This window comes from Tympanuchus pallidicinctus, unplaced genomic scaffold (assembly GCF_026119805.1).
Source record: "Tympanuchus pallidicinctus isolate F22 unplaced genomic scaffold, pur_lepc_1.0 scaffold1, whole genome shotgun sequence".
In the NCBI taxonomy this organism is placed as follows: Eukaryota; Metazoa; Chordata; class Aves; order Galliformes; family Phasianidae; genus Tympanuchus; species Tympanuchus pallidicinctus.
In genome coordinates this window covers 93,569,303-93,584,826 of record NW_026294618.1, presented here as the reverse complement: position 1 = coordinate 93,584,826, position 15,524 = coordinate 93,569,303, and the positions used below count along the sequence as shown (strand labels likewise).

Sequence of the window (15,524 nt, the reverse complement as noted above, 5' to 3'; positions counted from 1 at the left end):
GGTTTTTTTTGTTTTTTTTTTTTAATTAAAACATTGAAAAAAAGGTAATAAAACCATAGAACCAGTAGGATGTTTGACCTTGTTTTTGTGACATTAACACATCAGTCAGGTTTGATGGCAATGGTTGCAATTCATAGTGAGCTCATTGGTGTTTGTCAGAGATTTTTGATGGAAGTTTTACTCCTCCTGTGCTTTGTCCATTGTTCACAGATATATGTACTGCCATAAAGCGATGGCATGGATAAGGTGTGACTGTGAAGGGATGGGTATTTCTCTCTGGCAAGAGGAAGAGGTCTGACCAACAGAGGTCTGGTAGATAGACATGAAAATCTGAGTTGAGTATTGGCTTGCAACTCTGTACATTGCATTTGAAAATTCACAGGTAATGTATTTATGTCAACTGAAAATGGAGTCATGAATACACCAAAAAATTGATCAACTTTTCAGCAATCTTAAAACCTGCATTCCTTATTAAAATAGAAAGCATGGCTGTGGGTTGGACATGACTGAACTAGAGGCTGGCCTAGAGGCCTTGAGGCGTAGGGGCCAAGAGACCAAGAGGGAAAACGAGAAGCTGGCCAAGACGGCTAGAGACCTTGAAATCATTTTTTTCAATTAAAAGGCAGGCTTGGAGGGCAAGAGAGTTATTGGCCAAGACAAATGTCTGGGGGCAAAGACATCTACAGGCCCAGAGGCTGGCTGTGGGCCCAGAAGGCCTTGAGGCCTAGAGGGAGACCTAGAGATCAAGAGGTCAAGGGGGATGCCTGGAGGCTTTGAGGCCCAAAAGGGAAGACTGGACATCAGGAGGCCTGAGGGAGGCTTACAAGCCTTGTGGCCTACAGGGAGGCCTCGATGCCGGTCGTCTGTGAGGGTAGGATGCCACCTGAGCTAGACTGCGAGCAGCCAAAGGGCTAACACATCGGCCCAGACGTCCTGAGGCCCAAAAGGATGCCTGAAGGCCTACAGACTTAGAGACTAGCCTAGGAGACTCGAGATCCAGAGGGAGGCCTAGAGTCCAAGAGAATGAATGGCCTGGAAGGTGGCATGCAGGTGAGAGGAAGGCCAAGAGGCCAACCTAGAGACACACATGCCCAGCAGCCTTCAGGCTGAGTCCCAGAGGCATTCAGGCACAAAGGTGGCCCCGGAGGCCTGTATGCTTACATATCTGTGGGAGGTGATGAGTCTTTGAGTGACAGAGGACAAGAGAACTAGAGGCCAGGATGTGTAAATCAAACTTTGTGGGTTTTCCACTCTGAATGAGGATCTGTGAAACAGAACCTTTAGTTTTGACTTTGCTTGTCCCTTTATAGTGATTCAGGCATTGAAGTTACTTGAATTTCAGTCCTGGATCCAGAGTTCTCTTGAAAATGGTTGATAACACAACTCAGAGTTCAGATGTGAGTGTAACTGGTTTTCAGGATATTTGAAGATCTGACTTTTGAATATGAAAATTATTTCCATGTTAATTAAATCTAAGGCTTTCTAGGGACTGGTATGCTATGTGATAACTTCCTCTTTCAGCAAAATGAGCTGTTCCTTCTTAATCAAGGCAAGTGAACTATAGAAATCTGAAGGCTGAATGTGCTCTGGTTTCTGGCCACATGGGGACAGACAGTATTCATCAAATAATGCACTCAGTCCTATGTGGAATGAGTTAATCAAAGACGCTCAGCACCATACTATTATCTGTCTCTGGAAAGTCTAAGGATAAAAATTAATCCTACTCAGTACAAATCAGATACAAAAATATATCCACTGAAGTAGCACAGAGGAGATCAGAATAAATACATGCCTATGTTCCAGATGCAGCACAGGAAAAAAAAAAAAAAAAAAAAAAAAAAAAGAAGTCATTATTGTAGTGTTCATATTTTTAAAATGTACTTTAAGTTAGGAGATTGAAGCAATGTATAAAGTAGCATCTAGTGCCTGCGAGGGGCTTCAGCCCTACAAAAAACTTGGAAGAGATAACTTGAAAGGGAAGTCTTGACAGAGCAGAAATAAAAAATGTGCTGTGGGGCCTCTCGGTCATGTTCATAGATTTGGACCATGCAGACTTAATGGCAAGCAGCTAAAACCTTTTGAGCGTAAAGATTTTCTTTTTAACATTACATCTTGCAGACACACTGCAGGACTGCATAATGAGAAACTGTTGTCTACTTCAGAATGGAAGGACTGATGGCCCTGTCACACTGCCTGGTTGGCACCTCTACAGGCAGCAAGCTTCATCCAGGCTGAAATGCAGGTGACTGTGGCAGGTTAGGGCTGGGGATCCTTTGGCCATCAAAGCGGGGAGTTTTGACCTATAAATGGTTACCCTGCCGTCACAGGATAACTTAGTTGTATGCTTCTTGTTTCCACATTAATTATAACTCACATGGGTCTGTTAGTCCTGCCAGGCTTAGCATCCCACTGCTCCTAAGAGATCCATGAACACTTGCTGACATACCTTTACCAGGCTTCTTCTATTTTATTTAAAAACATGGTTTCATTTAACTTCTCCCAAATCAATGGCATGTCAAAGGAGAAATACAAAAGCCTAGAAGCCCTTCTAGCTGATGGTAAATTCCTGAGTATCTCCTGCCATCTTGTGGGTTTACATGATCTTTCACTCCGCTATTTGTGACACAAAAGTTTTGCTTGTGGACTACCTGACTGCCGAACAAATGAAACACTAACCCTAGCACCCTATTCTGCAGGAGGTCTGGGGGAAACCTTAATGGGACTGCTCTAAACCTCTTCTTGTATGCCTGCGGTTGGACTGGCCCATGAATTTATCTAATCATTATTGGAGGAAGGTATCAAAGTACAATGAGGTTTCTTCTGCTTTTGGTCATGCTATGGAATGCCCAGCTAAGGAGAACTTTGCAGCAGCACTGCCTCTACATTCAGCAGATTTTACCAGAGGTCAAGTAAGGGAACATGAGGTTGAAAGCCAAGGGCTCAATCTGCAACACCAGCTAGCCCCATTTAACCCCACCTAACCCCACCTATAGCTGTGTGGGCAGCCTCAGTCAAGGCTCTGTTGACAGAGAAAGAAGCTGGTAATTTCTGAGTGATAATCTCATATCTAGTTCTTTCTTAAAACGCCAAGCTCTACATGGATTAGCTCTGTGTAAATAAAGCAAAAGCAACTGCTGGAACATTAACTGCACAGTCTCACAGAGCGGCTGGTTGTGCAATAGTTAGAGCGCAGCAAAGCTGGCTGTAGCAGTGGGAGACTGGAAAGTCACTGTGACTTGATGTCATTCTTGAGTGGGTGGCAACAATACCTTCAAGAAGACATAACTATTTTCACACCCATGCATACCATCAGCCTTGTAGTTTTTTGTTGGGGTTTTTTGGGTCTTTTTAGGTAGTCATCTGAAGACAGTTTCATTTCCTTCAGGCTACTTCACTTGAGATCTTCTGCAGATTTTGTGTCATTGATTCTACAACATGGAAAATCTCCTTTCAGCTATTCAGCTTTAGATTTGCTCAGTTTGAAAACACAGAAAAAGAGAGAGATTTCCTGAGGACATTGGTGTGTGATAATACACAGTAAGAGATTGTCATGTCTTTAGTGTCAGAACTCTTTTCAAGTGGGTTTCATTGGTGCTTTCCAACAGCCAGGGAAGCCAAGTGGTCTTGCCTGCCATTCCAGAAAGGAATATTTTGGTAAGCGTAGATTTGTCCACTTATGTTTCCAGACTTAATACCGTTCCTCTGTTACCTAATATCCTATCTCTCTCTGTGTCCTTAAGTAGTGAGCACTCAGAAAGCTGTCCAGTACTCCCTTTGAGTACACTGTTAAAGTGGAGCACTAGGACTCAGCTTCAAGAAAAGCTCCATGTAGTGCCCAGGGCAGCTGCTCCCTCCAGACACAGCAGCCCCATGCATAGTCCTTGGGCTTTTCCCTCAGCCATGGAAGACTCAGGTCAAAGGAGCAGCTGACACCCATTCCCACTAGCTCTGAGCCTGGCCACCACCCATGTGCCAAGCCCTGCACTCCTCCCTGCTAAGGCTCTGCTGGTTGAAACACAGATTTTTTGCTGTTGTCATGTCAGCTTCTTCCTTGTTCTTCAGGAATCCCCAGGGGAATGCAGCTTTTTTCAGACCTTTAAGGCTCCTCCTTGGCAGGTGGCTGGACTGGTCCAGCTCTTCCCACTAAGCTGCCCTGGGTTCAAGTTGTGTTTTGAGGGCAGTTCCGCAGTCTCACCCCTGGGTGCGTGCTGGGGCCAGCATTGTACATTCATTTATGTCTATAAATACCTGAAGGAAGGGTGCAGGCAGAGCCAGGCTCTTTTCAGCGGTGCTCAGTGCAAGGATAAGAAGCCAGAGGCACAAACTGGAACACAGGGGTGACCCCTGGCCATCAGGCAGCACTTTTTGTACTCATCACCCCAAATCTGTGTCTTGTAGTTCAGGACAGGCATTTACTGCATCCCTGCGGAGCTCTCTCCATTCCCACCTGACCGGCAACCTGCTACAAAAGCAATTGGAGTATCGAATTGCCCAAGTTGTAAACACAAGAGCAACATAGCTGGTGTAGGGTCTGCAAGACAAGGAACTTGAGGAGTGGCTGAGCAAACTGCTCAACTGTTGCTGAGTCTGGACGACATCCCATCACTCCCTTTAAATTCCTGAAAGAATGTTGCAGTGTGGATAATGTCAGCCTCTTTTCACAGGTGACAAGTGAAAAGACGTGAGGCAATAGCCTCAAGTTGTGTCAGGAAGGCTATAGATTGGATATCAGGAAGAATTTCTACATGGAGAACTGGAAAAGGCTGCCAAGGGAAGTGGTGTCCCTGGAGGTATTAGGAGACGTATGGATGAAGCCCTTAGGGACATGGTTTGATGATGGGACTAAGTAAGTCAAGGTGACAACTGCACTTGATGATCGTGAAGGCTCTTTCATCCTAGATCATTCTATGATTCAAAAGATCTGCAACCAACTCACAGACACCACAATTACACCTCCTGCAGCCTCACCACCATGCTGAGGGCTGCTCAGGATACCTGTCCTGTCCAAGGTCTAGAGAGCAGCTACTGCTGCTGTCACAAGAAACAAAATGTGGACAACTGAATGTGTCCCTCACTGCCACTGCAAGGAGGCTGGTGGGGCTGCATGGGGATCCAACAGCATGTTCTCAGAGGCAACCAGTCCTACCTCCTGCTCTAGAGCCCACACCAAAGACCTGTGGCTGGGAGCAGCTGCCACAGTATGAGCAGCATTCACAAGCTGACAGGCATTTCTTTTATGGGTTGCTGGTTTCTGGCAATGGATGGCCACAATGACCACACTGTTCCTTTCCATTTATTGATGTTTAATGTCTCCAATGCTGTGATTTTGCTGGGCATGACTTGAGCATGGTAATAAGAAGTTAATGCTCCATATAAAGGGAAGGGGAAATGACTCACTCCCATGAACTCCAGGCTAAAAAAGTAGAACAGACGAAGCCAAATGTTTTGGTAAATCTCATTGTTTTAGTTTTCATTACGTTGACCTGAGACAACAAAGATGGTGGCCTTACAACTACCCCTGACCATCCCAGGATGCACGACCCCTCCATGGGATATCTCCCAGCCCTGAGCTGGTAGCTGGTATGCCTTGGTTTGCTCTGCCACCTGCCACTGTGCTTTCTGTCGCCAGCTCATGAGGGTGGAGGACAAGCTGAAGTGCTGTGCAAACAGAGGGAATGAGAGATGCTGCAAGCAGGCTCAGCACAGATCACCCTTGTTGGCCTTGGATGTAAACCAGTGCCACCCACCACCGCCCAAGGACTTGCCCTGCATGGTGTGTCCCTGCTTGTGACTGAAACGCCCCAGGGCTGCCCACAGCTCTTGAAAACCTCCTGCAGGCCACGACCAGTCACAGAGCTATACCTGATCACAGGCTCTGGCCACATCTGTGGCTCTCGAAGCTGTCTTTGCCTGCCACTGAGAAGGAGGGAGGGAAGAGCAAGAAGGAGGGGAGGGAAGGAGGAAGAGAGAGAGGGAGGGAAGGAGGCTGTATTTGGCAGCTGCCTCCAGAGAGACCAACCATCAATGCGGGAGAGCTTCACAATGTCCTCAGCAACTTCCAGGAGCTCTTTACCCAGCGGCCTGTCCGTCTTTACAACTTTTCCAGATGTTCTCTTCATCCCCGAAATGGTGAGTGCCAGATTTTCCCTGGGAAGGGCAGATGCTGCTCACGGGTCCCCCAGCACACTTGGTGCTGTGGGTGTCCAAGGGATGACTCTCAGCAGACAGCATGTGGTCCAGGGGCCCAGACAGGGCCCTGAGCTGCAAGCATCTGGGGGCAGCCCCCAGCTCTCCCTTAAAGAAAGTCACAAGCCCTAACTGGGGGCTCTGTAGCTCCCTTCAGTCTGTGGGGGGTGGTCATGGCACCTTTAAAAACCTTCCGTAATTTGTTGCTTAGCAGATTTGCAGGGGTTGCTGGTGGTTTTAAGGTAGATAGTCAAATTGACCCAACTGGTAGGTGATTTTTAGCAACAGATGCACACAAAGGATAAAATGCTTTCTTAAAGCAGGGAGATAACTGCATCAGCAAAAAGCTTCAGCTGCTGAAGCTACAGTTTTCCTGGGCTGGAGGTGAAGCATTGGAGCTGGGCATGGGGCTGAGTGAAGGGTGAGTGAGCACCTTGCTCCTTCTTCTGTTCTCACTGAGTGGAAGGAGATCAGTATATTAAAGGATTTGGCATAGGTAATTAAATGCTGTTGCTGTGAGCACTGACTGAAAGTTTCAAGGAGAAACCTTTTCCTGTGTCCTCTGCTGATGAAATTTGCTCTTCTCACATCAGTTCAAGAGGCTTTCTCCTATGTCTGAACACTTTCATTCAGCACTGAGTGGTTTGGCTGCATACCGTAGGACAGAGCTCATGATTTCACACCCTAAATTCAATTTTGCCATCTGGAACCAAAGTTCTACCCAGTTCACATCCCTGGGACTTAGAGCACTGATTTTCTCCTAGGGATATCAGGCAAGCAAAAAGGAATTGGGCTAAAGCAGGCATTACCGTGCAGAGAAAGGCTTTCCCTCTGGCCACCTAGTGTGCTCTGAAGACTCGGTCCCTCTCTGAGAACAAGGTCCGGGTTTCCTGCAGCTGCATGGAGTACACAAAGTCCTGTGGAGGTTCTGGCTATGCTGACAGTGGCGAGGCTGTTCTGGTGCTGAGCTTGATGCCCACCGAGGCGTGTTTATGGCACTGGCTGTACCTTGAGCTGTTTGCTTATAATTCCTGACTGCAGGGGATTTGGCATGCAGCTTGTTTAATGAGCCATAAGGAAATAGCCCATCTCATGGCTTGGGGAGGTCTGGAAACATACGTCCTAAAGGCTTGGCACCACCCAGGGAAAGAGGAATGCAGTAGAACTGGGTCCTCTGTCAGTGGGGTAGAGGGTTCTGGGTTGTGCAGGTGTATTTTTTCCACTGTGTACAAAGGAGGTGGCTCCTTAAATCATAGCATTCAGGAGAAGTGAAGAGTTCTCAATCCCAGAATCCAAGGTTGCCTACAGTGCAACTGCAGGGTGTGGGGGAGAAGCATTTTGAATGGTCCTACAGCTGCTGCAGAAGGTTCTGCCCGCAGCTCAGATGACTACATCTGGGTGTTGACCTCTCATCTGTATTCTGAGAGGTTGGGTTTAATTCTTAGCATCTATTGTATTTGAAGTTTTCTGTATATCTGGACAAAATCTTGCACTTGTGTCTGTGGAGTGAAGAAAATGAAATAAACTGAAAACAGATTTGCTTGTATTTTAAAAGGCTATTTAAAGTTAAGTTTTTCTCAGACTGCAGTCACCAATGCACTGTGAATTTTTGCTGAAAGCCTCTTGGTCCAGTCTTGATTTTTTACGAGTCAACGGAACAGCAACACCATAAAATCAGAAAGCCAGCAATCAAATCATGTCAAACATTTACCCGAGTGAGTAATCACATCCCAGAGAAAGGAGGGATGGGAAACCATGAGAAATGAGAAGTCTCCAGGGAATTTTCCTCTATAAAGCTGGGGTGACATGATTGATGCAGCGCTTTCTGAGTGCCATAAATCACAAACTTCTTTTCGACGTGCAGAAGTACCCCAAGGAAATGAAAATGCCATGATTGGGATGAGTTGACACTTGGAGGCTGCCAAAGGCTTGAGGAGGGTATGCCAGAGATGGGAACAATCTTAGCTCTGAAGGTTAGCCAGGAAAATTAAGAGCAACTGATGTTCAGGCACAAGCATGCATGGCAGCACTGCTTATATAGAATCAGCATCATTTAGTTTGGAAAAGACTCATCCCATGCAACCATCAACTCTACCAACTCCACCCCTGAATCACATTCTTAAGGCACTCAGCTCAAAGGTGATGACCACCTCATCACAAGGTGATCATGAGGCCACATGTCTGTGCTGCTTGCGTCAGTGGGCTGGGCTTGTCTCCACTCCTTTCAGGGACTCTGGGTGTGAAACAGATGTGCCCTAAAATAAACCTTTGTTTTCAAAACCAGCCTTCGCTAATAGCCTGAAGCAGCAAGGTGGGGAGGGGGGCAATGAACAGTGAACCCCAGAGGTGATGGTGCTTTTTGGGGCCCAGATCAGAGGCAGATGTTCCCAGCTATGTACTCACATTCAAGTAGATGCTGGGAAGAACTCAAAGGCCTTGCCAGACTATTGCCACATACAGTGCTAGTACCAGAAGTGTGTATGGCTTTTTGCTTAGCTCTGGAGTAGGCAAGGCATTCCACACTCACCTTTCTCTCACTTTTGTTTGCAGATATTTGGGGGCCTTGTCTGGATCCTCGTTGCCTCCTCGAAGGTTTCAAAAGAATCACTGCAGGGCTGGGTGATGTTTGTTTCTGTGTTCTGCTTTGTCTTGACTGCTGTACTCCTGTTCCTCTACATGTGCGGGGCGCATGGGGGCAGTAGCTCCTGGGTCACTTTGGTAAGTGCATGTAGCAAACCTCAGGACCTGTTCCTTTTATCACTGGTAATGATTGTCTCCTTTTTTTCCTACTGTACTCCGAATCACAGCCTGGGATTTGTTCACGTGGGTTCCTTTTGCTTTCTCCTCTGCAGCGTGACCCTGTCTTGGGAATAACTGCGTGTAATCTTTATTTTCTTAGGATGTCATCTGTCAGGAGACAGCAGCTCTGTTCTACTTCAGTGCTTCTGTGTTGGAAGCCATTGCTACCAAAGAAACATTGGCTGTAACTCTGTTTTACCGGGAGAATATTTCTGCCTCTGTGAGTGCTGTGGGTGGCCCCCTGGGCAAATCTTGACTCACAAAAACCATTTGGAGGAGGGAGGAGGAAATCAGACCAGTTCTATTATGCTCAAATGTCTTGAAATGTGCAAAAAGTTAACAGAAATATAATGCATTACAATGTATTTGCACAGATCAGGAACTCATGCAACAAATAAAAAATAACTGCCTGATGTTTTTTTTCCTTTGCAGGTATTTGCATTCATAGCTACTCTGTTGTATGTGATCCATATTATATACTCTCTCCGCCGATGGAAATCATCCTAATGATCTGTCCTTGCATGTTCTATCTTGTGGTCACCCTACAAACACAGAAGTTATCCAATGACCGCAGTTTCCAGGCTGGAATTAGGGCTTGGTTTTTAATGTACATACCATAAACAAGCAGCTTTTTATGTGGAACCATGGCAACGAAGACCAAGAGCCTGTCAGAGAAACCTGTCTGCTGACACGATCTATTTTTCTTCAGTCTCCTGGTTGGGTTCAGCTTGATGCTGGTAACCAGGGCCTCAGCAGAAAACCCAGCTTAAATTAGAACAATACAGTTGGATTTAAAATGTCAAAATCTCCCTGAATCCTTATGTACCCCTATGACTTCACAGTCTTAGTGGAGTCTCTGACTCCAAACTGTCAGAGGAAGCCTGAACAACTGGTGCTACACAGCAGAAGAATGAAACCTGGTCATTTTGGTTGACATGCATCTGTGTAAACCTCTTTGCCTTCCTCATTTGCTGTGCCAAAAGAACTTTCCATGCCATTTTTGAAAATGCCACTTGTGACTTGTGAGAAAGAGTAAAGGCAGTATTTAATTTGCCTCAGGTGCAGTGAATTCCCTGCAACACCTGAAAGGTACTGCTGAATTACAAGACACAACTATAACCCCAGGAATTATTGCTGCCACGGATTCCCCCATGAAACACAACTAAGGAAACGTACTATAGATACTACAGCAGAATTATATGGATAATTAGAATAACATCTCAGATAAGCAGAGGCAATTAGCTCTTGTCTTCAGCATGTGACTGTTCTCACATATACTAGCACTATGTCATTAATAAAGATGGATTTCCTATGATTTTACAACCAGACAAAGGCCACTGTCACTAACTTCCCCTTACAGTTGATGCATACAGTAGCAGGGCAGCGCCCAAGAACGAGGCACAAATCCAGGCATGAATAAAAGAATCCTACAATAACATGGGTTGGACCTCAAAGACCAACTGGTTCCATTGTGGGCAGGGCTGCCCCCCCAGTTCAGGCTGCTCAGGGCCCCATCCAACCTGGCCTCCAGCACCTCCAGGGATGGTGCACCCACAGCTTCTATGGGCAGCAGCCCCAGTGCCTCACTGCCTTGTTAGTGAAAAATTTCTTCCTCGTGTCTTACAAATCTCCCCTCTTTTAGTTTAACCATTACCTCTTGTCCAGTTGCTACAGGCACAAGCTAGCGTCAGCGATGATGTTCATCTGATCACATAATTTACCCCAGAGTATTATGTCAAGTGAGTTATTTTTTGGGTCTAATTCCCCCATTTAAAAGAGTGCTTTTTTTTTTAGAGAAACCTAAAATGCAGCGGTAGCAGATTAGTCCTCTAAGCTTGTGGGGCTACCTTCAGTCTGAAACTCATGAATAACAACAAGGACTGTGGAAGGGAAGGGAAGCAGAACTGGACATAGAAACACCTCTGTTGTTTCATGTCCTGAGGGTTTTGAGGGTTGAAACTTTTAAACTGCAGTATGGAGAAAACACTGGATTCATTTTTTTGTCCTTGCTGAAAACCAGCCTGACCTGTTTTTTCATGCTAGTAACAAAAATGAGCTGATTGCAACAGATGTAGAAAAAAAAATCCTTTTTCAGAGCAGGGAGGCAACTCAGGAGCTGTGTATGACGGCACTACTCAATTCAAGGCACCTGCTGAAACTTATTTCAACATCACATCGTCATGGGGAAGGTGCTGATGTCACACTTTGCACTGCTCTGAACATAGCACAGAAGTATCTTTCTGCAAATATGTGGGGGTCACACTCTGCAGCCTGGAACACAGTGCCTGTTATATTCACATCCAGGCACGGCCGACACCATAGCTCCAAGTGCTGCCTTATGTCTCCCTCACCTCTGCATCCCTGTGCACTACAACTATCCCATTTGCAGCCAGTGTATTGTCACTTAGTCTGTCTCCTCCCCACCTCACTTTGCCTTACTGTTCTTTTCCCTGCAACACACCAGTTTGCACCAGTCTGTGCCGGTTCATTTGTCCACCATGCCCTTCCTTTCAGCCTGCCTGAGTGTGCAGGCTTGGGATTGGGAAACCTGGGGAAGCCTCTGCCTAGGACCACCATGGGATCAAGAGCATCCATACAAACATCTTACGAAGCAGCACTTCACAGCACTTCAAAAGCACAGGGCACACTTCAAAAGTGTGGCACCAAATTGAACCCCATGCAGCCAACCAGCTTGGAGGCAAAGAGTGTTCCTACACCAGGAACAGCTGGGTGAGAGGGAGATGCAGCAGAGCTGCAGGTGAGTTGCAGCAACAGGCATATTCCATGCAAAGAAAAACAGAAAAAAGCACTCAAAGATTTCCACTGCCTGTCACACCCAGCCCTTCCATCCACCCTGTCCAGTATGAGGTCTGTCATGCCCTCTAAGCTGGGCAGCTCACAACAGAGTTCACCCAAAGCTTCACCAGGCCACTTGGACCACATCCATTTGGGATCTGGATGTCTGTATACACAAAGATAAGTTCCTAAAAAGCAAAAGTCAGGTATTTCTGCACCCCTAGCACCTTTCCATCTGCAGAATTCCCTTGAAGACGTAAGTCAGTAAGAGCCCGTTGAAAAAGCCATAAACCAGCCTTCTCGGGGAGCATTTAAAATCCAGTTTCCTAAGCAAAACAAGGGTCTGCAAGCATGCACTGTAGAGATCAGGCAACTATACTGTAGTTAAAAACAAACCAGCCACTTGAAGGTATGTAAAACTTCAGGTCTTTTGATGCAAACAAGATTACAGACGTGTATCATTCATTAACTATGTCCAGATTGTTATCTCGATTGTTCTTGCTAAATTGAAGAATGCCTTAGCTGTAATGTTAGTGGTTACCCAAATGTTTGCATACAGGTACCTCAATTACCTTGCCTCCAGGGATGCACTGAGTTAGAAGCACTTACATTTTCTCCCAAATTGCAGAATTTGCTTTGTCTGAAAGCAAAGAAATTGAACAGAGAATTACAATTAGCACCATGAAAAAGTGCAGGAGAGCCTGCTGTTCTCATTTTACAGCGAGCTTTGTCAGTGAGTGATGAGCTATGATGAGCTGATGTATGCTAGGTAAAGACACATACAATCATCTGTATTAAGATGAATAATCTTGGAAAATGGAAAACCCACAAAAGCTAACTTCTGTGAAAGTATCAAGGTTTCACGTAGGTCTGGAGCAGAGCCTGATTTGTGTCTGCTTCTCTCCCTCCTTAGCCAAACTTTTGGACCATTCCCCACTTCCGATCATCACATGGATGCCATGAGCCCCACTCTGCTCTCTCTCTCATAGTTAATTAAGCATCAAAACCCCATTAACTGTGAGGACAGCAATGACAAAGCACTGCTTCAGATGCATGGCAGTCAACCATGAGTGGCTATCTTGTGGGCTCAAGAAGGGCCTTAAACCTCCTCCAGCTCTTGGGTGATAGATCTCCCAACCACTGAGCTATTCTAGCTTCTAGCACCTACCTCTGCATGCTTCAGTTGGAGATCCACTACATGAAAGGGTTTACTCCTTCTCTGAGAATAAGCACATCACAAACTCTCTTTTTTCTTTCATCTCAACAGCTGTAACACTTTCTAAGTCTTGGACAGAGCTCAAGATATTGCTTTTCTCAGAACCTAATTGGCAGCAACGAAAGCCAAGTCCTGTCCCAGCACATATGCAAAGGAAAGTTAAGTTCTGTAAGAAAGATGCAATTGCAGGTTTTGGATTGCGCTTCCAACGCCAGCTAAAATAGGAGATTGAGAGATTACTGTCTTCAGATATTTGGGCTCTGCTTCAATTGGGGAACTCCCTCAGCCTTCACAACTAGTGTTCGCACAGGTTCAGCTGTTGCCCTTCATCACTGCCTATCTCCTTTGAGCTACAAATCTTCTACCTTCTTGATTTCAGTTGCCCCACTACTCTGCAAAAAAGATGACAACTCCTCCAGCAAATTCATTCTGAGGATTTTTTATTGCTTCCACAATCTTGTATTTTCAGTCGTTTCCCAAGAATTTATGAAGGAAACACGGGATCTGTTGATTACACATCTGCAGGAATCAAGTAAACGCATGCTTGAAGTCAACGACATGTCCATTGGCTGTTTTCTTCCGTATGTTCCTAGCTGAACAGTGATCAGAAGAGTTGTGGGAAAGCAAACTGCTACTGAATGGCAATAATGAGAGCAGCAACACGAACGGTATGAAATCTATTGTAGGCATCTTCTGAAATGTAAGCCTGCCCATTTGGGCTGGGCTTTCACAGCCACATCTCTGAGCAGAAGAGATATAGGTACTGATTTTATTTTTTACCATACTGTCCGCCTAACATTTGCCCAGGGCGATTTCTTCATTCCCTGAGCTTCTTTAACCTCACACCACTCCAGTTTAGTGTCTGGAACCTCATCCTCAGGCTCAGGATCCTCACGGACGGTGCCCTCGGGCAGTGCCACGACGATGGGCAGTGGGCCTTGCTCCTCCCGGAACTCCACCACGTAGAGGTTTTTCTGGTTTGCTAACTGCTGGTGAGTCTCCTGCGGGCAGAGAGGGAGCAGGAAAAAGACAAAACTATTTTTAAAAGTCTCAGGCTAATTAATATTACAAGAAAGGCTGTTTCGTTTCCTGCTTCTGGCCGATTCCAATTTAAATCATCCCTAAGAAAACATTAACTTCAGGAGCAATGATGCATGATGTTGGCTTACTTGAGGTCAAATATATACACAGTATATGGGGTAGGAAAAATGTTTACCAACAAACATTTTCAACGCTGCATAAACTGAAAGACTCATCGGAAGGATCCTTGTGGATTTCAAATAAGCTAATAATAAGCAGCAGGGATTCAGGTAATTTGCATTACCATGTTATTCTACAGGAAATTGATTCTGGAAGAGGTCTGGCTGCCAGAAAAAGTGCATCTTGCTAATAAGGATGCACACTGACATGTTAGTAACATGCATTAATGCAGAATATAACATTTTTAAATCACAGACTACTACAATATCAATCCCATCCTGTCCTCTGATTTAATTAACAGAACCACAACGAATGTAATCTACCTGTTCTGTCAATCCTTTAAAGAGAGCTCTAGTAATATTAATCAAGTTTTTAGATCCAGTAACCTTGGCATACATGTCTTTAATGCCAATTAGTTTGCAGATGGTAATAATAGCTCGGTGGCAACGAAGACCATACCCTGTAAAGAAAAAAAAGAAAGTATAAATTAGTATTACATGATTACTTGTAAGCATATAATAACTTAGCTAAGGAAAAATAGAACCAAGACTTTCTCACATCTGTGTCTGTTACCTATTAAGTTACAACATACTAGTATCTTAAAACTGGTCAAACCAATCTGGGAAGACCATTCTTCCCAATTTTTGCTGGCATGTTAACAAAGATCACATTCTTTTCATAGTAAATACACTCCACTTACCAATATACAAAACTGAATGAAAACATCACCACCTTTAAACTCAAACCATAAAACCATTCTTGTTTGTTTTTTTTTTTTTTGTTTGTTTGTTTTAATACCTCAGGTTTAAGTAGCATTCTACTTTCCTAGAAGTGCCATTAACATACTAAGAAGTCTTCTACAGACAACTTCCTTACCACTCCCAAGAACATTCAGCAAAGAAAAGGTAATCCTCTTCTGCCACTCAGGAAATAAATGACTTCCCCAGATTAAAAAAATATGGAAGATTAGCAGAGAAGCAAGATCACTTAAGGTTACTTAAAAGAGTATTAAAATGAAGCCATTGCAAGGGGAGATGCCTAAACAAGAACCACACGACACCTTCTAAAAAACAATACCTACAATAGTTTCAAAACTGCTTCCTTTGCAATTTCAACAACTAAATCTTAACGATGATAAATCTGACTTTAAGTCTCAGTTCATCTATAGGGATTTGAACTCATTTCCTACTGTGAAGGTACAGCTGAAAACAACCGGTGTGCTTCAAACACTGCCGCCTCCTGGACTTGCTGCCCGCAGGTACAGAAGCAGCAAGGTCAGAATCTCCCACCCCTTTCCAACCCAGCATAGGTAGAGAAACTGGGAAGG

At 45.0% G+C, this 15,524-nt stretch overlaps 2 protein-coding genes and 1 long non-coding RNA gene across 3 annotated transcripts in view; 1 reads left to right on the top strand and 2 right to left on the bottom strand.

Annotated features, from left to right (window-relative positions):
* Positions 1–2: 2 nt before the first annotated feature.
* On the bottom strand, positions 3–8,812 carry LOC128077359 (uncharacterized). Its single transcript, XR_008204944.1, has 2 exons — positions 8,714–8,812; positions 3–7,685 (listed from the first exon to the last, which is right to left on the bottom strand). It is a non-coding gene; the product is annotated as an uncharacterized LOC128077359 (long non-coding RNA).
* Positions 5,811–10,317, top strand: MAL (mal, T cell differentiation protein). The gene is made up of 4 exons (XM_052676371.1): positions 5,811–6,129; positions 8,737–8,904; positions 9,086–9,205; positions 9,418–10,317. Exons 1-4 carry the CDS (start codon positions 6,025–6,027, stop codon positions 9,490–9,492), a joined length of 468 nt encoding a protein of 155 aa, XP_052532331.1. The 5' UTR covers positions 5,811–6,024; the 3' UTR covers positions 9,493–10,317.
* Positions 10,318–13,420: 3,103 nt separating this feature from the next.
* Positions 13,421–15,524, bottom strand: part of MRPS5 (mitochondrial ribosomal protein S5) — a 43,650-nt gene continuing 41,546 nt past the window's right edge. Inside the window, exons 10-11 of the mRNA XM_052676331.1 lie at positions 14,521–14,657; positions 13,421–13,998 (exon numbers count right to left, since the gene is read on the bottom strand). Of these exons, the coding sequence (XP_052532291.1) occupies positions 13,774–13,998; positions 14,521–14,657 (362 nt within the window). The 3' untranslated portion in view covers positions 13,421–13,773. The remainder of the gene's footprint in view (positions 13,999–14,520; positions 14,658–15,524) is intronic.